Below are 22,184 nucleotides of genomic sequence, written 5' to 3'. Positions count from 1 at the left end.
ATTCTAAAATTAATTTTGGTAGAACAGATACAAACAGAAATCAAATGTAGAAATTGGAAATGCAAACTAGGGTTTAGTTAAGAGAATTAGGAAGTCAATAAACAAGGACGTGCTAGGATAAGAAGAGGAAACTATTTTTTCCACTTTTTTTTTGTTTGTAACAAGCATGAGTAATTTCACTGACCACATCTCTACCATGACCTACAGACTCACTTTTAAGGACTTTTTTTTTTTTACAGTACACATTTTCAGTTATTTTTAAATATAACTTCTGTCTTCCCTTGCACATTACTTGTTTGCTAGTCTTTGTTTATGCAAGGTTTTTCATATATTCTATTGTATTTATGTTTCCTGGAAATGTCTGCCTACTGTGAAGCGAATCAAGAAGAGTCGGATCTCGAAACATCCTGACGTCGTCGCAGCAAGAAGCGTGGTCAATGCTTGTCATGTCAAACTGAGAAGGAGCGAAACAGAACAGCGAAGAGACAAGTTCAAGACAGCAAAGAAGAATCTCTTTGTCACCTACGACCGACTGAAGGAAGAAGAACTAGCTGAGAGGATTAGAGAGATAGAAGCTGCTAATGAAGACATGCAGCATGGAGAAACATGGCGCCTAGTCAATGAGATCAGTAGACGGAAGAAGTCCCCAATAGGTCAAATAAGTGGGAAAACAGCAGAGGACCATGTCCTGACATGGTTTACCCACTTTAAGAACCTGCTGGGAAGCCCTCCAACAATCACAGAAGAAGAAGAGGACATACCCACAATACTAATACAAGTTGACATCGATGACAGCCCATTCACCATTGAGGAACTGAAGGCGGCCAAATATACACTCACACAGGACAGGAGCATTGGGCCGGAAGGAATACCACCAGATGTCCTGAAGAACTGCGACCTGGACGACATCTTGCTGGACATATGTAATACAACATTGATGAAAGGCGACAAACCAGAACAGTGGTCACTCTCAAACATTATCCCAGTCCCCAAGTCTGGATCCCTCTCAAAGACAGATAACTACCGCGGTATCAGCTTGACCCGCATCTTCGCAAAGTTGTACAATCGGATGATCTTGAACAGGATTCGCACCGCCATTGACCCCAAGCTAAGATTCAATCAGAATGGTTTTCGGCCGAAGCGCACAGCAGTAATGCAAATACTTGCTCTCCGTAGGATCATCGAGGAAGTCAGGAAGAATAACCTACCAGCCGTGCTTACTTACATCGATTTTTGCAAAGCTTTTGACTCCATTCACCGAGGTAAAATGCTGAAGATCCTGAAAGCCTACTGAGTGCCAGACCATCTACTGAGAGCGATAGAGTCCAGCTATACCAAAACCATGGCGAAAGTTGTATCACCAGACGGAAAAACAGCAGTGTTCGAGCTCCTAGCTGGTGTGCTGCAAGGAGACACTCTGGCACCCTACATCTTTATAATCGTCCTTGATTACACTCTGCGTCAAGTAACCAAAGATCATGACAAGCTTGGTTTTACCATAAAACCAGGGCGAACCAAAAGGGTCAGACCAGTTACGCTCACAGATCTCGATTTTGCAGATGACATAGTCCTGCTCTCTGACCAGATGGAGGAAGCACAGCAGCTACTGACAAAAGTGGAAATAGAGTGCAATAAAGTTGGATATCACTTAAACGCTAAAAAGACAGAGTACATGGTGTTTAACTGCGACAAAGGTACTCTCAAGACTGTAGAGAATGATACCATTAAGAAAGTCTTTGACTACAAGTACCTCGGGTCAAGAATGATGAGTTCAGAGAAGGACATAAAGATACGGAAGGCACTGGCGTGGAGGGCTATGAACAACATGAAGGAAATCTGGAAGCTGAACCTGACCAGAGGGCTTAAAAAGAGGATTTTCATAGCAGTCAGAGTCCATTCTCACGTACCGATGCGAGACGTGGACACTCACCAAGTCTCTAGATGGTTGCTATACATGAATGCTCAGGATGGCTCTTGATGTGAGTTGGCAACAGCACATGACGAATGTTGAGCTCTATAAAAACCTATTGATGCTCACCACTAAAATTGAGGCGAGAAGACTGCAACTAGCGGGGCACTGTCTATGCCACCCCGAGCTACCTGCCAGCCTAGTCATCATATGGGAGCCCAAGCACAGGAGGATGATCTCTGGGCGCCCTCCCAAGACTATGGTCAACACGCTCCTAGAAGACAGCGGCACAGCTAATGTAGATGAATTGCCCATACATTCCCCATTCATCTAGGAATGGGATGGAACTCAAATCACATCAATTTATCAACATTTTCATCTATAAATCTAACTTAAAGCAGAGATTTTAGTCCAAATTACATGCATGCAGTTTCAGTTACTTTAGTTAGATGGTTACCTCCATAATGATGAAGATTTTATGTGCAGTCTCAATAACATGATACAAACGACAAATGTGTTGGTGACTCAAATTCTTCATCGCTTCAATTTCTGTTTGAACACGAGGCAGGTCTTCCTATCAAACAAGGGAACACACAATTGATTGACTTATCTTGAATCCAGCCTATTTCTTTTAAGATAAAAAGTTTTAAAAATTCTAAGTAAAATAAGTACAGTGTTAATTGATTCAAAATTTTGAAACAATGAATATCAAGCTTTCAAGGCTTTAACCACAATAGGTTTCATCAACCTTCTACAAACTTACCCCAAGTGATTCTTTGTCCATTATCTTTACAGCAACCTTTTCCCTTGTCAGTTTGTGAGAAGCCAGCTTTACTTTAGCAAAACCTCCTGGAGTACAAAAAAAATCTATAAGATTTACTTGATGTTTCTCCAAGACAAGAAAGAATTACATAGTAGTGTCCTCCACAAAACGGTAGTTTTAGGAAAACTAGATCATCTCACACTTTTCAGTTGAAAGATTTATTTTCTGCAAGTAATGTAAATTTAGAATCTCCTACGTTGTAGCACATGGATGAATTTGAAATATCATACCCTCCAGTTTAGAAGCTGGGGAACACTGAAACTAAATGTGGGGAAGAGAAAGTCAGGGTGGGGGGAAATCAATATCACAGTGTTAAAGGGGAGAAGCACATAACCTCAGCATGGTTACAATTGTTCGTTTGTTATGTGTTATGTCATATGACGCGAGCGACCATGGTCTGTCCATGGCCGTGATAGCTCTTGGCAAAGTTTTCTACAGAAGTAGTTTGCCATTGCCTTCTTCTGGGCAGTGTCTTTACAAGATGAGTGACCCCAGCCATTATCAATACTCTTCAGAGATTGTTTGCCTGGCGCCAGTAGTCGCATAATCAGAACTCGTGATATGCACCAGCTGCTCATATGACCATCCATCATCTGCTCCCATGGCTTCACATGACCCTGATCGGGGATGGCTAAGCAGGTGCTGCACCTTACCCAAGGGTGACCTCCAGGCTAGCGGAGGGAAGGAGCGCCTTATACCTCCTTTGGTAGAGAAGCATCACCACCCTGCTACCCATATGGTTACAATAACAGAAACAATTAGTATATGTCTCTCTCATTTGGAGAGGAAAGATGAAATCTTGATAGTTCAAGAAGCAGAGAATGGGCTGGAAAGTAAAGTTAGAGTAAGGGTGCTCTCTTCAAGAATTAGTTTGCATAATTTCTGTTTACATGTATCTCTAACAATGTTTTCTTTTCTATACTGTACAAAGATTACTCATAAACCTGGATTAACTGTTTCATTGTAATCAAAAATTGAATGTTGCCTTACAGAGAAAGCATTCATTTCAGCATTTTTAAAAAATTTTTGACCAACAGCACAGGTTCCCTCACTAGCTGCTATAATCAAGATACTGCAAATAAAGTAGCGTTGGGCTCAATCTTTGTAGAATTCCTTAATCTCAGCTGAACAATAATGGAGCCATTTCAACCTTTATCATTTCCTTTTTCCTAAACTGGAAGAAAGCAAGGAGAAGGAATGAGTCCAATTAAATCATTAGATATCTACACACATGACTGAATTACACAATGTAGAATTATCAACCTGGAATTGTAGATTTGATACAGTATATGAAGAAGCCATCTTGCTTACTGAGTCAACATCAATGAGCTAACCTTAATTCAAAGAGAATGGCTAAGCATCAAACTGGTAGAATAGTGTAATCCAAAAAAAATCCACCTAAACATCAAAGAAAAATTGCCTAGGAGGAATGGTCAGTGTTGGATCTGCTCATTTTCAAGTTATACATTAATGATTTGGATGACAGAATCAATGGCTTTGTAGCCAAGTTTGTGGATAATACAAATATAGGTGATGGGACAAGTAGTGTTGAGGAAGCAAGGAGCCTGCAGAAAGACTAAAGGACTGGAGAAGCCTGAAGATTAGGAGAATGGACAAAGTAGTGACAGATGGAATACAGCATAGGGAAGTGTACAGTCAGGCACTTTGGTAGAAGGAATAAAGGAACAGACTATTTTCTAAATGGGGAGCAAATTCAGAAATCAGAGGTACAAAGGGTCTTGGAGTCCCAATGCAGGATTCTCTAAAGGTTAGCTTGGAAGTTGAGTCAGTTGTAGAAAAGGTAAATGCAATGTTTGCATTAATTTCAAGAGGACTAGAATATAAAAGCAAGGATGTATTGCTAAGGCTTTATAAGGCAGATTGCATTCGGAGTATTGTGAGCAATTTTGGGCCACGTATCTAAGAAAGAATGTGTTGGCATTGGAAAGGGCCCAGAGGATGTTCACAAGAACGACAGGTATGAGGAGCATGTAATATACGATGGCTTTGGGCTTGTACTCACTGGAATTTAGAAGAATACTTTGGGATCTCATTGAAACCTACCGATTATTGAAAAGCCTAAACAGAGCAGATATGCAAAGGATGTTTCCAATAGTGAAAGAGTCTAGAATGAGAGGGCACAGCCTCTCAAATAGATGGGTGTCCCTTTAGATATGAGGAGAAGGAATTCCGTTAGCTAAAGTGTGCTAAAATTCTTTGGAATTCCTTGTCACAGATGCTGCAAATGTTTTGAAACTACGTTACCAGGGGCCCTAAAAATAAGTGCAAATGTAAAATTGTAAACGAGGAATTCTGCAGCTGCTGGAAATTCAACCAACACACATCAAAGTTGCTGGTGAGCGCAGCAGGGCAGGCAGCATCTCTAGGAAGAGGTACAGTCGACGTTTCAGGCCGAGACCCTTCATCAGGACTAACTGAAGGAAGAGCTAGTAAGAGATTTGAAAGTGGGAGGGGGAGGGGGAGATCCAGACAGGAGAGGGAGGGATGGAGCCAAGAGCTGGACAGGTGATTGGCAAAAGAGCTATGAGAGGATCATGGGACAGGAGGCCTAGGGAGAAGGAAAAGGGGGAGGGGGGGAAAAACCCAGAGGATAGGCAAGGGGTATAGTCAGAGGGACAGAGGGAGAAAAAAGAGAGAGAGAGAAAGAATGTGTGTATATAAATAAATAACGGATGGGGTACGAGGGGGAGGTGGGGCATTAGCGGAAGTTAGAGAAGTCGATGTTCATGCCATCAAGTTGGAGGCTACCCAGACGGAATATAAGGTGTTGTTCCTCCAACCTGAGTGTGGCTTCATCTTTACAGTAGAGGAGGCCGTGGATAGACATATCAGAATGGGAATGGGATGTGGAATTAAAATGTGTGGCCACTGGGAGATGCTGCTTTCTCTGGCAGACAGAGCGTAGGTGTTCAGCAAAACGATCTCCCAGTCTGCGTCGGGTCTTGTCAATATATAGAAGGCCACATCAATACAGTCGAAACGTCGACTGTACCTCTTCCTAGAGATGCTGCCTGGCCTGCTGCGTTCACCAGCAACTTTGATGTGTGTTGCAAATGTAAAATTAATGATTAGTGACACCTTCAAGTAGTCACTTTCTAAAATCTACAGTAGATTATACATATGGAGGAAAACAGCCAAATTAGTAGATTTCAAATTTTTTTGTAGTTTGGTAAAGACACTTTTCAAAATCCTGGCAATTTTACAAGGATCATGGCCAATTCACTTCCAGTGGCAGTAATTCACACTATAACTGTGAATACATTAATAAAAATACTTTAGGAAGTTTGGATATCACTGACAAGGTCAAAATTTGTACCCAATCTCCCTCATGATCAGCAATTTCCCCCAGGTCTGCTGTTTATGCATTGTTTGAAAAATGTGTGGGCTGCCAGTGGTCAAGGAAGTGAACCTTTAGGGAAGAAGAATGAATACAATGTATCCTGGCCAGTATCAAATTTCTTTAGAGTTAACAGATTACACTCATGCTTTGTAAAGTGAAAGGCACATAGTTGAAGATATTCACTGGTTGTTACTTTTATGCCATAAATGTTGCTTGCCATTTATCCATATCCAAATATTGTTCCATTCTTCTTGCATGCTGATCCAGACAGCATCATTATTTGAAGAGTTTCTTATGTAATTGAACCCAGTACATTTGGCAGTAAACATCTCCAACCCAACTTCTTCCCCATGAAGTAGCTGAAGGTGGTTGCACGGCACTGAGAATCCTTCAGCAATGTCCAGAGCTAAAAGGATCAACTTCTAACAATAACCATCTTACATTTGCTAAGTTTAGCTCAAGCCATGGGGAAGAATTATCCATTGACTCCAATACCAACTAGATCAATGTTTAGTAGACAAAATACTCAAAACTATTATTTGAGTTCCACTATTCGTACTTAAACAGGATGCAATGTTTTGGAAACACGGCTGGAAAACGTTACACAAAATGGCCATGGGAGGGAGCTGAATTAACAGGGTTCAAACATCACTTATTTTTCTGGTGATTTTGTATATTCTGGAAATGCCCAGTGTTTATATAGTGGGCAGACAACAAACATTAGAAAATAATTCTTTTCTTCCCTCCCCCCACCCCCAAAACCATAGAAAAGCCTATTCAAAAAAACAGTAATCATTTTCAAGTACACAAAAATATAGACACATTTTTTCAACCCTCACTAAGTTATAGTCAATAAAACTGTTCTACCCCCAAACACCAAAAACTGCAAAGTGTTGTGGACACAGCTCAGCACATCACGGAAACCAGCCTCTCATCCATAGATTCTGTGTACACTTCTCGCTGTTTTGGTGAACAGCTAACAACCAAAGACATCACCTACCCCGGCCATTCTCCCCTGAAGTTACAAAAGCCTGAAAGTGTGTACCCTCAGGCTCAAGGAATCTTCAATCCCACTGTTATGACTACTGAATAGTCCTCTAGTATAATAAAATGCTCTATTGCCCTCACAATCTACCTCGTTATGACCTTACTCCTTATTGTCTACTTGCACTTTCTCCAACTGTAACACCTTATTCGGCAATGTTATTGTTTTCCTTTGGACTATCTCAATGAGGTATTGTAATCAATTGATCTGTACGAACGAAAAGCAAAACGAGTTACTTCACTGCACTTTGTACATTCGACAATAATAAACCAATTTCCCAAAACCACCATATTTTTTATATATTTTTTTAAACTTATTATTTTACTTGGTCTTTTGATCTTAATTGTGTTTTGGAAACTGTTGGAGCCTGTGACTTATACTTTAGAGTTCAATCAAGTGATCTAGCATTCTGCCCTCCCCAAGAGGATTCCATGAGAGGACCGTGAGCACGAGTTGTACCGATCTGGAGACCAGAGATAGGGCACGGGGCCATGATCAACTCCATTTCCCAGCAACTGAAGCATTGAGGAAGACTGAAAACAATGAGGCAAATGCAGAGAAGGCTGGGTTGGCGGTTACTCTTCACGGGCAGGCCGGAGGTTGTCAGTCGCTCCCCACAGAAAGAGTGACGGAGGACATTTTCGAAATTCCAAGACATGTGACCATTGGTGTGGAATGTAGGTTATACTGGTCTCCTTCAGTTTTCCTGTTCTCTTTCTTTCTGCTGATTGGCAGGTGGGCAATATGTTACTTTTCGTGGGCAACGGAGGGGTTGGGAATTTGAGATTTGAGGTCTGATGGTCTTGTTAGTATTTTTTCATGTGAGCATGATGTGATTGTCACTTTTTTTTGCGTGGGAGAGGCTTGTGAGTTAGGGGTTTGATGTATTAGTTGCCATGTCTGGGTGAGTAATCTGTTATTATTTTGTGTGAAGGAGGGGTTCATGGGTTTGGGGTTTACGAGTTCTGTTTCTTTTTCGTGTGGGGGGGGTGATGTATTTTCTTTCAAATGACCTCCATGGTTTTTCTGTATTTCATGGCTATCTGGAGATGACAAATCTCAGTTGTATTCTGTGTACATACTTTGATAATAAAATGAACCTTTGAATATCCACAGGGGCTTTTTAACCATCCCACTGAAAAACTGGAGGCTATAAAGCTGTTGTAAATGTAAAATCAACCCCATATGGATGAAAGAAAGTGCAGGGGCAAATAAAAATGGCACAGAAGTTCTAATCTAGAAATATGCCATTACAGGCCCTTCATGCCACATTTAGTCTCCACATGAGCACAGGTACAAAGGTGAACTCCAGTAAAAGGAAAACACTACCAGAAGCAGAAACTTGATAAACAAGCATTAAGTCCAAAACATTACTTCAAGCACAAACAAGAGAAAATCTGCAGATGCTGGAAGTCTGAACACACACAAAATGCTGGAGGAACGCAGCAGGCCAGGCAGCATCTATATAAAAAAAAATACAGTTGACGTTTCGGGCCGAGACCCTTCGGCCTTTCAGGTGGCGAGTTCAAGACTCCCATCAATCATCGTGAAAATAATCTTTCTCTCAAATCTGATCTCATCATCTTGGCTCCATCTGTCTAAGTAGACAATGGACACACCTGTTCCGGGGCGCAGACGTAGGCGATAAATATGGAGATCTTGGGCTGCCCAGACATCAAGATCCCCCTCTCGGCCTCGTGGATGTGGTTCAAAGGAATGCGAAGCAGTACATTTGGCATCAGCTTGGCTGCAGGGCCTGCCGGGAGGTGACATGATACGTCATCCAACTGCCTTAGGGGCTCCACTCCGGATTTGTGTGGGATTTACTCTTTAGCCTTCTCTTCTTCCGAAGATACCCACAAGGCAGTGGGATCCGTAAGGGGCCCATACCGGGTACAGTCAGCTGGAGCCAGCCGAGCACGGGACTCGTGTAAGGCAGGGTCGTCACACCCTGTAGTAGTGACATATGGAGCCACTACCCACTACCTAAAACCTGATCTATTTCTTCCATTAATTAATTACTTCAGGCAAGTCACTTGGGGCTGTCACATGATCTCAGAAATGAGTGACATAGAGGGAAGCCATTCAGCCCATCATTTTCAGGCTATTCAAAATCAACTTTATAATGATCTCGCTTTCTATTTCTTGGTCAAGAGTGCTTCACTTTATGACTTTCCCTGTATTTCAGATATTGCTTAAATGTAGTGCTTCCACCATCCCTTTCAGACTCCCATCAATCATTGCAAAAATGATCTTTCTCTCAACCCTGATCTATTTCTTCCATTAATTAACTTAAATCTATTCCTCCAGTTTCATAAAAAGCCTCTTCTTTTTATGAAACACCAGCTAAATTTTCTCAATCATCTTTGTTCCACAAGATACAATTCCATGTTAGCCACTCCATGTAACTACATTTTACTAGCCTGATACAACTTTGTAAATGTCATATGCAGTCTCCAGTGCTATTAAACCTTCCTTGTTGTGTGGTGGTCTGAACAGTACACAGTTCTCCTTTCTGTGGACTCCAGAATTCCTCTGTGCTACCATTTGCCTTTCCCAAAAGCATTACCTCACACTTCTCTAGATTGCATTCCTTTATAATCCTGAAGGATCTTGGCCCAAAACATCAACTATTTATTCATTTCCATAGATGCTGCATGACCTGCTAAGTTCCTCCAGTATTTTGTATATTGCTTTGGATTCCTTTTGTCACTTGTGTGGCTACCCAGCTATTTTCTGTACATCCACTTTAACTTCCTAATTCCCATTTAAATTTCCCCCTGTACTTACCCAGCATGTCACTGAGCCCACTCATTGACTTGGAAATACATTTGATTTAGTAATGACAAAAGGATTAAATATTGTTAATGTCTCTGTCTGATACCACTGTCTCTGATCATTTGTGTACTTCTAGATGCCCTCCTGCCTGAAACCAATACCACAAAATAAATTAGAGTTTAAGAACAGTTCTTGAAGCTGCAATGCAATTTAAATTCTCCGAGCTGACAAATCACCGTCTGTGAAAGGAAGTGCCATACTTCCATGCAGGGAAACTGTGAGAACATTCTTCTCCCAATGTTTTGCTTATATATTTCCAATTTTCTGATAAAAGTGGAGACTGCACTTTTTGCCTGGATTAAATTGAAATTCTCACCCTGCACTTTCATATTTAGAATGTTCATGTTGTCATACAGATCAGATAGGTATGCCACATTGCCGCGCAGAAGTTTAACCTTGCTTCCCAACTTCTTACTGACTTTGAGCAAAATTTCAACCAGTGTCAAAAAAAAATCAAAGAAACATGTTAAGCAGCAGCCTTTTGACAGCCAAGCATTCAAACTCTTCATCGTTATCTTGGCATAACTGGTGAAATATTCTGCTATTTAATGGATGAGCTTTAATTTTGTTGGTGGCAGCTATTACAAGAGTCATGCTTGGGAAAAAAAAAGTTGCTGGCTGAGGTTTTTGGCTGTAAGGTGTTGATGATGAATTACACAATAGATTGCAAACAGACTTAAAATTTCTTTTTTCATAAATGCCACTAAACCAGCATGGCAACTTGTTATATTTGGTGTTTCATCTGTTGCACAAGAAATCATGTTCCTAATTGGAATACTTTTATCCTCAATATACATTTTGAGCTCAAAGATTGATTCTATATTGATATGTTTTTAACTTTTTACAAAAGAGAATCTCCATTTTTGCAAACTGTACATATGTCATTAGCAATGTCTCGTATCGCATAGTTGACTCATCCAGTCGTACACCAAATTCTGCTTATTGTAGCTCCGTGTATAGATGATACTTAATGTCTTCTCTCATTTCATCAATAAAACAAGCTATAGAGTTATTACTCAGAGGAATTGATTTTAAAATATTGGTATCCATTTTGAGAACAGTGGCGAGGACTTCTGATACAGCAGACAATATTAATCAATATTAACCAATTGTATGAGGTTTTCCACAATGCTATCATTTTGGAAATGTTATAGGAAGCAATGAAACCACTATCAAGGACATTTTTAGCTTTTTTAGCAAATGACTTGTGTGCGCAACACTTTTCAAATGCTTCTTTCATCTTCTGGAACTGATTAATACCACAAGTAGCCTTTTCAGGGTGTCTTTTACAGAAATGTTCCTGCAATCTTGATGGTTTCATGGCTTCATTAGACAGTACAGTATTACAAATAAGACCATAAGACATAAGAGCAGAATTAGGCCATTTGGCCCATAGAGTCTGCTCTGCCATTCAATCATGGCTAATCCTATTTTTCACTCCTCCTCAACCCCATTTCCCAGCCTTCTCCCCGTAACCTTTGATGCCATGTCCAATCAAAAACCTATCAATCTCTGCCTTAAATACACACAACAGCCTGGCCTCTACAGCTGCACGTGGCAACAAATTCCATATATTCCAACAAATTAGACACATGGGGCACCACTGATCTGACAGGAACGGAATAAAACCATACCCTAGATATGTAACATTGTATTGATGCACTTTCTGTAGTTTCTGTTTCTTAGCAGGATTAGAATTCAAGGCTTCACCACCTTCAGACTCGAGAGATCGTGTAATATGTATTTACATACGAAAATTACATTGACGAGGATTCACACTGGAATCTGAATGTTAGTCAAGGTAGAGCTGGTGTCTGGCAAGCTACCTTTATACTACTCCAGTTAGAGCAGTTGACCAATCACACAAGATCTCATAATTATAGTGCCATAGTTAAGGTGTCGCTTACCGCCACCTCCAAGAATCTTGTACGCCTCCCCCCATGACTTCTATTTCCCCTCATGCACCCTTAGGACATGTAACAACCTCCTTAGGGGCGGTGGGGGAGGGGGGGGTGGTACCGGCCCTTGAGAATTAGGGGCAAGATTCTTGAGAAAGTCATTTTTAATCAACTTAATATCTTTCTGAATAAGAACAATAATCTAGAAAATTTTCTGTCAGGTTTTAGAGCAAACCATAGCATGGAGACAGCCCTTACCAAGATTGCCAGTGACCTTAGGCTCAGCGATGCCAACAGCGTCCCAGTTCAAATTCTTCTAAATCCAAGTGCTGCCTTCGACACCATTGACCACAACATTCTCCTAAGTCACCTTGAGAACTGGATTGGCCTCTCTGGTAGTGCCCTTATTTGGTTTCAGTCATCTATTTTAGAATTATTTGTCTGTCTAAGACAGGGGTCCCCAACCTTTTTTGCACTGTGGACCAGTTTATTATTGACAATATTCTTGCGGACCGGCCGATCCGGGGGGTGGGGAGGAGGGTTGCCAACAGACAAGAGTAGCAGTCAAAAACGTTGTGTTTACCATGTGGACACGTGGCCAAGTGGTTAAAGCATTGGACTAGTGACCTGAAGGTCGTAAGTTCGAGCTGGTGCAATCACACTGGTGCCAAGCTGTATGGGTCCTAATGCCCTTGGACAATGTTGGTGTCGTGGAGAGGGGAGACTTGCAGCATGGGCAACTGCTGGTCTTCCATACAACCTTGCCCAGGCCTGCACCCTGGAGAGTGAAGACTTTCCAGGCGCAGACCCATGGTCTCGCAAGACTAACAGATGCCTTTAACCCCGAGAAGACGACCATGACCATGAAGCCTTACGTGGGCACCAGTGCGTGTACAAATCGTTTTTGGAAATTCTGTTCAGTGGGGGGGGGTGGGGGGGGGTTGTTAATCATGACCGGAATATAGGTGATAAGTGGCTAATACGCTCAATTTCATTTCTAAAAGAGTTTATCTAACAAATTTAATATTAAACACACAGCGCACATTTTCCTCGCATGAATATAGTGATAAGTCAATTATCAGGGGAGGAAAGGGGAGCTTGAAGTAAGTGTTGAACGAACTTCCAGTAGAAGTGGTAGAGGCAGGTTCAATATTATCATTTAAAGAAAAATTGGATAGGTATATGGACAGGAAAGGAATGGAGGGTTATGGGCTGAGTGCAGGTCGGTGGGACTAGGTGAGAGTAGCGTTCGGCACGGACTAGAAGGGCAGAGGTGGCCTGTTTCCGTGCTTTATTTAGAAATGCATGGAAGACTGTGTGTCTCGCAAGACAATCCAGGTATTCCCTAACCGGAAATCTTGGATGAATTATGAGGTCAAGTCCCTTTTAAAGGCTAGAGCTGCGGCTTTTAGGTCCGGGAATACCAGTCGCTACATGGAATCCAGGCGTGAACTCCGGAAAGCCATTAAGGGCGCCAAGAGGCAACATCGAGACAAGTTGGAAGCCTAGGCTAACCACGAGGATGCCAGTAGACTATGGCAAGGTCTAAATGAGATCACTGGGGCGCAAAGAAAAAGCTGGGAATATCAATAACTGTGGCGCTTCTCTTCCTGATGAACTTAAAGTATTCTACGCAAGATTCGAACAGAAGAGGAACGTCCCGCTCCCTCCGGATAAACCGGACCTGGTGGCATCGAGATTCATTGTCACCGAGGAGGACGTTAGAAGGGCCTTCCTGAAGATAAATCCAAGGAAGGCGACAGGCCCAGATGGCGTCCCAGGACGGGTTCTCCGGCCTGGGCAAATGAGCTAGCTGGAGTGTTTGCTGACATCTCCAACTGCTCCTTGCTTCAGTCTAAGATCCCCTCATGTTGTAAGAAGGCAAAGATAATCCCAGTGCTGAAGAAGAGCAAGGTGGCATGCCTGAATGACTATCGACCTGTGGCTCTGACATCGATTACTATGAAGTGCTTCGAGAGATTGGTTATGGCACACATCAACCACAGCCAACCGGTCAACCTCGACGCTTTGCAATTCGCCTACCGGAGCAACAGGTCAACAGCAGATGCCATCTCTCTGACCCTACATTCTTCCTTAGAACACCTGGAGAATAAAGACGCATACGTAAGGCTCCTTTTTATTGACTACAGCTCTGCCTTTAATACCATCATTCCAAATAAACTGATTCCTAAGCTCCGGAACCTGGGCCTTAGCACTCAGATCTGCAGCTGGATCTTCAACTTCCTCACAGACAGGACCCAGGCTGTGAAAATAGGAGACAAGCTCTCCTCTACAATCACTCTGAGCACTGGTGCCCCACAAGGCTGTGTGCTCAGCCCCCTGCTGTACTCACTGTACACCCATGATTGTGTAGCCAAGTTTTCATCAAACTCAATATATAAGTTTGCTGATGACACAACAATTGTAGGCCGTATCTCGGGTAATGATGAGTTTGAGTACAGAGAGGAAATTAAGAACCTGGTGGCATGGTGTGAAGACAATAACCTATCTCTCAACGTCAACAAGACGAAGGAATTGGTTGTTGACTTCAGAAGGAGCAGCGGACTGCCCGACCCAATTTACATAGGTGGTGCGCAAGTGGAAGAGGTCAAACGCTTTAAGTTCCTTGGGGTCAATATCACAAATGACCTGACTTGGTCCAACCAAGCAGAGTTCACTGCCAAGAAGGCCCACCGACACCTTTACTTCCTGAGAAAACTAAAGAAATTTGGCCTGTCCCCTAAAACTCTCACTAATTTTTATAGATGCACCATAGAAAGCATTCTTCTAGGGTGCATCATAACCTGGTATGGAAGTTGTCCCATCCAAGACCGAAGGAAGCTGCAGAAGATCGTGAACACGGCACAGCACATCACACAAACCAATCTTCCGTCCTTGGACTCACTTTACACCGCATGCTGTCGGAGCAGTGCTGCCAGGATAATCAAGGACATGACCCACCCAGCTAACACACTTTTCATCCCTCTTCCCTCCGGGAGGAGGCTCAGGAGCTTGAAGACTCGTACGGCCAGATTTGGGAACAGCTTCTTTCCAACTGTGATAAGACTGCTGAACGGATCCTGACCCGGATCTGGGCCGTACCCTCCAAATATCCGGACCTGCCTCTCGGTTTTTTTGCACTACCTTACTTTCCCTTCTCTATTTATGATTTATAATTTAATTTTTAATATTTACTAATTTTTACTATTTTTAATATTTTAAATATTTAATATTTGTAATCCAGGGAGTGGGAAGCACCGAATCAAATATCGCTGTGATGATTGTACGCTCTCGTATCAATTGTTTGGCGACAATAAAGTATAATTGTTATATGGTTATATAAGTCACTTATAAGTCAATAGCATAACATTTTAAGTAACATTTGGATATTAAAGACACAGCACATATTTTCCCCATATGAACATATAAAATCATTGCAACACACCAGTATCGCTGAATCAGTGGGAGCCCTGGGCTTGTTTCCCTGCAACAAGACAGTCCTATCGAGGGGTGATGGGAGACAGCGATACTCGAAGGGGGTTCCTTATGTCCAGTCTATTCCACAAGTTAGTTTTCATTGCATTCATTGCAGAGATATGTTGCAAATGGAAGCAACGTTTTCAGTGCTTTCGTGGCTATCTCAGGATACTTAGTCTTGACTTTGATCCAGAATGCCGGCAGAGATGTTATGTCAAACATACTTTTCAGCCCGCTGTCATTTGCAAGCTCGAGGAGTTGATCTTCTTCCCACGCTGACATGGATGACGTGCGGGTAATGACCTCGTGTGCGTTCAAGCTCAACAGTGCGTGACAGGGAATGAGAAAAGGTGCAGCTGACTCACATCGCCAAATCATATCGTTTCCTCGCGGCCCGGTAGCACATGCTTTGCGGCCTGGTGGTTGGGGACCACTTGTCTAAGAGACCAATTTTCTAACAGATACAATGCATCTTTTGGTGTTACTCAGGAAAACTGATTTGGTCCCCTTCTCTTCTCCTTATATATGCTCCCCTTAGGAGACATCATTAGAAAGTATCTATAGGAAGAGGTGCAGTCGACGTCTCAGGCCGAGACCCTTCGTCAGGACTAACTGAAGGAAGAGTGAGTAAGGGAATCCCTTACTCACTCTTCCTTCAGTTAGTCCTGACGAAGGGTCTCGGCCTGAAACGTTGACTGCAACCTCTTCCTTGAGATACTGCCTGGCCTGCTGCGTTCACCAGCAACTTTTATGTGTGTTGCTCAAATTTCCAGCATCTGCAGAATTCCTGTTGTTATCATTAGAAAGTATAACTTGATATCCACTGTTAGACAGATGGCACATAACTGTAGATCTCGGTGGAGTCGGATGATGATAACATCCTATCTTCTCTAAATTGTGGTCTAGTTGCAATAACAACTGGATAAGCAATAAATTCCTAAGACTAAATGAAGATAAAACTGAAATACTTTTGGTTGGTCCCATAGCCAAAAGAGATAAACTTAGGAACTTGGTTACCCTCGTAAAATCAGAAGCCTGGGTGTTAGTCCCAATTCAGATTTGAATTTTAAATCCCACATAAAGAAAATGACCAGAGCAGCATTTCTACACTTTAAAAATATTGAAAAGGTACATTTGTTTGTCACATAATGATAAAAATTAATTCATGCCTTTATATCAAATAGACTAGATTACTGCAATGCACTTTTTACTGGCCTTCAAAAACAATCTATTGATAAACTTCAACTCATTCAGAACGCCGCTGCTAGACTTTTAACCAAAACCGGGATGAAGGAACACATCATTCCTGTACTAGCAACTCTGCATTGGCTTCCTGCATTTTTAGAATTGATTTCAAAGTTCTCTTACTTGTTTTTAAAGCTGTCTATGGTCTGGGACCAGAGTACACCACAGAATCATTTTCATTTTATAACCCTGCTGGAGTTCTTGGGTCTTCTTCCACCTGTCTCTTAAATTTAAACTATCATCCTCAAAAGATAATTTGCCAGGTCAACTTTTTCAAACTACACTCCTAAACTGTGGAATTCAATACCTAAACCTACAATTATTGCAGACTCAATTGACACTTAAACACCAGCTCAAGCCTTATTTATTTAACTTTGCTTTTAACTAACATCTTGACGTCTTTTATTTTCATGTTTTTTAATTTTATTTTCGTATTTGTATTTTTATCTCATTGTAAAGCTCTTTGAACAACATTATCTGTATGAAAAGTGCTCTAAGTTATAAATTATACTTTCTACACCACTTCAGGCCAACTTTCCCAAATACATTACCTCACGCTTCTAGATTATATTCCTTTTACAACTTCTGTCCCAATATATTTTGGTTATCAGTCATGGGCTTCTTTTATTTTGCTTTTATCACCCTTGTATGCTCCATCATCCATCACATCCAGGCTAAGATGCAGAACTGGGCACTCCCATTGTTTTCCTAAATGGATGGATATTTCTTCTGAACCCTTGCTACCATTTCCTTAAATGCTCCATTCAAACACTGATACTCCTATAGTGCTTCACTGATAGACACTTAAGTAGCTACTTCACGTCTGCTTTTATAAACAAGGCCTTTTATAGAAGACTGAAAGCCAATAACATTAGAAATTTAAAAATAAGAACACAGGACCTATGTGCTGATCACTTTAAAGCAAAAATAAAATCACCATTTCTCATGCCAACTGAAGGATGATCTTCCTAAATGAAGGATAAATTCAAATATACAGATTGATGGAAAACAATTTTTTTTAAATTGAGAGTAAAAAATAGCAAACCAGCATATATTTAACTTTAAAACCTTTCACGTAATACATATAGCAAGGGCAAACCTGCTCAAAATTTCTCAAGGTACATTCCAGTGTAAGAAAATGGTAGAATAATTTTAGAGGCAAATTTAAAATATAAGATATACCTGAACCAATAGTTTCCTGTAATTCATAGTGTTTAAGTAGCTCTTCATTATCGATAGCCATTGTAGACCTTCAAATCTGCACCTGAAATATTTAAAAAGCATTTTAGAATAGCTTCACATCTATATTCTACATAGGATTCCACAGAACTGCCAGGGATTCTGTGAGAGACCATGATCAAAATGAAACAAACAGATTTTTGAACTTCACGCAATGCACAATGCTAGAACTCACAGTGGTAGTTAGTAATCGAGCAGTCTACTACTCTGCTGGTGTAGTAAAAAATTGGAGGGAAATTTTCATTCTAAAGATGGTCTGGTGTGGCGATTTGTGAAGGAGAGGTGTGAGATGGAAGAGGAGGTTAAAATTCTGAGTCATTTTACTGCACTAGTACAGCAATGGACACAAAAAAAAGTCTTTTCAGAAAACTATACAAATTTGTTTACACAACAAATACATAAACTACAAAGTAGTAGTCAAGATGGCGCTAAACAGCAACTCCTTTGCTTGCATCTTCGGAAACAGCTATTTCCATCTTTAATATCTCTATTTTTCCCTTTCAGGGTTCTTTTGAAGACCCTGACCTGGAGTTACACGCTGACTTCAGTTCTTTGTGGGATGGGACCCACTCTGGGGGTGTCACGACTGGCCATTATCCAACATGCCAAGGGTGCAGCCTAAGAGTTCAGTACACCTTTGGAGGCCTAGGATCTCGGGGCTCTGGAGACGGGCGGATCGAAGGTCAGTGTCCCAGACCGGTGTGTCGTGGGAGCTGGAAGATCTTTGGCTATGTGCCCGGAGACCTGAGACCTTTGGGCACAGCTTGGCAAAAGCAACGCAACGGACTTTTAACATGGTAAACCAGCAAGTTGTTTATTAGGTCTTTGCTCTTGCTGTGAAACAGAGACATCTTTCTCACTTATGGGGGAGGGGGAGAAAGAGAGAGAGAGAGAGACAGAACACGAGAGAGAACGAACCTGCGGTAGTCGAATACCTGGTGAACATGTAGTCTTTGGAATACTGCAAGTCTGTGTCTTTGCTGTTGCTTTTGCTGCATGCTTGAATGCTCAGTGGCGGGTCCCGATGCTTTTTTGCCAGTGGGGGAGGGAGTTCATTGCTTACTGCCGCTTACGGGCAGGAAGGGAGCTGGGGGGGGGTACTTTGGGGTTCTAACACTTAACTGTCATTCATTCTTTGGGGCACTCCTGTTTTCAGGGATGGTTGCAAAGAAAAAGCTTTTCAGGATGTATATTGTATACATTTCTCTGACATTAAATGTACCTTTGAAGTATTTACAAGACAGTGAATATATTCAAATTAACATATGATTATTACTGTCTATATGACAGTCAATTCCCGGGAGGGGGCATCACTCTCGGAGATCCCCCACAGTACCCACTGTGACCACATACTTTCATGTCCGGCTCTCCGGAGTATCTTCGGAAGAGGGGCAGGAAGTCAGGCCCAGGCAGAGTCCTCGACTTTCCGACGCCTGGACCCATGAATGGCCATCTTGGCTGGGCCCAGCAGCAAGTCCACCAGGAGATCCACCTCTCGTGGTCTCCAGAGGCCTGGGTCTGACGAGTACATCCATCCCATCAGGTGGTGGTGCAGCCGGAACCCCTCCACTTCCCCGAGCCCCTTCGACACTCACCGTGATAGGATGGGGACCAGTCCCCTCGTAACCAGATCAGCATCCCCCAGCGGCACAGAAACACTCTGTCTGGATGAGACTAGACCCCATACCCTCAACAGCTCTCGGTAAAAGTGAGGCAGTTCCCTCAAAGTGGCACGACTGATACTGACTGCTGGAAGCTGCACATCCCCCTGCAGGCAATGTCCCCAGCAGAGAAAGTGTGTTGCCAGCGTATGCCATCTTGGGGGTGATCGCTACAGAGGCATCTCTGCAGGGTCCTGAGGTGAAGAGGCACCAGCTGGGTGTGCACACACATCAATGACTGACCGTCCTCCGCAATCGGAAGACGGAGGGCGGCAGCAAAGATCCAATGCCTCCCGTTGCCCCAGAAGTCGTCCACCAGCCTCTTCTGGGTCCTGGGGACAAAATCAGTAGGTGGGACTAATGTAATCAGCCGATACCATATCTTTACAATGAAAGACACTTATCGATGGTGATCCAAGTTGTCCTATTCCATTGTGCCTAGTCTGTGGCAAACAACTTATAAATGGAGCAATGGTTCCAGCAAAACTGAAAAGACACTTAACTACAAATCAGTTATATGACACATAAAAGAGACGATTTTAAACAACTATTGGAACCTCAAAACAAACAGTTTAAAGCTTTTTAAAATAAAGTCACAGTCAGTAAAGCAATTCAGGAAGCAAGTTATTTAGTAGCTTTAAGACCAGTTCACTTGAGAATGTTTTTAAAAAATTGTGTGAAAACCTGGACAAAGAGCACACCAATCTCCTGCTACATACAGAAATCTGATGGCTTTTCAGAGGAAGAGTTCTCAAAGGTGAAAGATGAATTGCCGGAGTACTTTCAAGAAAATAGGTGAGATTTTGCTGAGTGTTTTGAAGATGAAAAATGGCTGCAGAAACCAGCCTATTTAACAGATATTTTTCATCATATGAACCAGTTGAAAAAGTCTCTGCAAGGCCCTGGAGATAATGTTTTGACATCAAGTGACAAGATTCTTGGATTTAAAAGGAAACTGAATCTTTGGAAAATCATGCTGCAAAAAGAAATCTTGAAATGTTTCCACTGCTGCTTGGGCTTGAGCATGAGGAAGGATATTAAAAAGACTTGTTTTATTGAAAATCACCTGGAAGAACTGCAGAACAAAATTTTTTCCAACCTTACAACACAAGTGTATGACTGGGTGAGGGACCCTTTCTCTGAATCTACTGTTCAGCTGTGAACTTGACTTTGAGAGAAGAGGAAGAACTTTGTGAGGTGCAGTCTGATCATGCACTCAAGAAGAGATTTACTGACCTGCCCCTGGACAAGTTCTGGATTTCTGTGAAAGAGTATCATGCCAATCATAGGAAAGCAATAAATATTTTGCTGCAGTTCTCAACTCTTATATGTGTGAGCAAGCTTTTTCTTGTTTAACAAGCATCAACAGCAAGGACAGAAATCATCTCATTTCAGTTGAAGGTGAAATCTGTGTGTGCTTATCTCAAGTTTGACCCATAATTGAGAAATTTATTATGTTTGCCTTATGAGATTTTAAAATTTATTAAAGAGAAAGAAATAGTAATTTCAAGAAAAGTAAGTTAAGCTTAACTACCTGCTTACACCACCCGCACCCCCCCACCCCCAGGCAGGCTGGCTAAAAATTCATTCCCTGCTCAAAACAACATCGACAATTATTCTTGGATTATTAAATCTACAACTTACCAACCACGTTAATGTACCATGAGCTCTAGAGCTCATAATTGTCATGCAGGGGTTCCCCGAGACCTGAAATTATTTCAAAGGTTTCTTCAGGGGAAAAAGGTTGTGAAAGGCTGTTCTACACATAACAAGTTGTCTATATCCAAAGGAAAACTATAAGAAAAATGGACAAAATCTTTTAGAGGTCACTTTATTTTTCACAATAAGAGATTAACTACATAAATAACATTTAATGGATTCTAAGTGTTTTATCTGCTCTGAATGCAGTTTGCACCCATATTCTCTCAGATGAAAGTATTACTGCAAAGTGAATACAAATAAATGACAACTGTGAACAATTAGTGTTACTACAATAATAAATACTAATGTTTTAATGTACTATATCATGTTAAAAGGAGCATTAGAGACAGAATTGCAAAGTTTTCAGAATCAGGTTTAATATCATTGGCATAAATTATGAAATTTGTCTTTTTGCAGCAGCATTACAGTGTAATACATAATAAATATCTACAAATTTCTAAGAAATACATAAAAATTAAATAAGTAGTACAAAAGGAAGGGAAAAAGTAGTGAGGTAGTGTACATGGATCTATTGTCCCTTCAGAAATCTGATGGTGGAGTGAAGAAGCACTTTCTAAAACATTGAGTGAGTCTTCTAGCTTGTGTGCCTCCTCCTTGATAGTAGCAATGAAAAGAGGGCATGTCCTGATTGATGGGGGTCCTTAGTGATGGATACCACAATTCTGAGGCATCGCCTTTTGAAGATATCCTCAATGTTGGGGAGGACAATGCCCATGATGGAGCTGACTGAGTCTGCAACTTCCTACGTCTTTTTCCGATCCATTGTAGTGGGCCCTGCAGACAGTGATGCAACCAGTTAGAATGCTCTCCACGGTACACCTGCAGGAATTTTTGAGAGTCTGTTGACATACCAAATCTTCTCAAACTCCTAATGAAACATAGAGCTATTGTGCCTTCTTTGTAAGTACATCAATATATTGGACCCAGGATAAATCCTCGGAGATGCTGACACCTAGGATCTTGAAA

At 41.7% G+C, this 22,184-nt stretch overlaps 1 protein-coding gene across 2 annotated transcripts in view; it reads right to left on the bottom strand.

The window, feature by feature from the left end:
* The window catches only part of melk (maternal embryonic leucine zipper kinase), a 95,597-nt gene that overhangs the window by 64,370 nt on the left and 9,043 nt on the right, over nt 1-22,184 (bottom strand). For both annotated transcript variants that reach the window (XM_063069221.1, XM_063069220.1), the window contains exons 2-4: nt 17,779-17,860; nt 2,673-2,758; nt 2,367-2,483 (exon numbers count right to left, since the gene is read on the bottom strand). In XM_063069221.1, coding sequence (XP_062925291.1) covers nt 2,367-2,483; nt 2,673-2,758; nt 17,779-17,839 — 264 coding nt within the window. In that variant the 5' untranslated portion in view covers nt 17,840-17,860. The remainder of the gene's footprint in view (nt 1-2,366; nt 2,484-2,672; nt 2,759-17,778; nt 17,861-22,184) is intronic.

The sequence above is a fragment of the Mobula hypostoma genome, chromosome 16 (genome assembly GCF_963921235.1).
Source record: "Mobula hypostoma chromosome 16, sMobHyp1.1, whole genome shotgun sequence".
Taxonomy (NCBI): domain Eukaryota; kingdom Metazoa; phylum Chordata; class Chondrichthyes; order Myliobatiformes; family Myliobatidae; genus Mobula; species Mobula hypostoma.
This window is presented reverse-complemented; position numbering and strand designations above follow the sequence as displayed.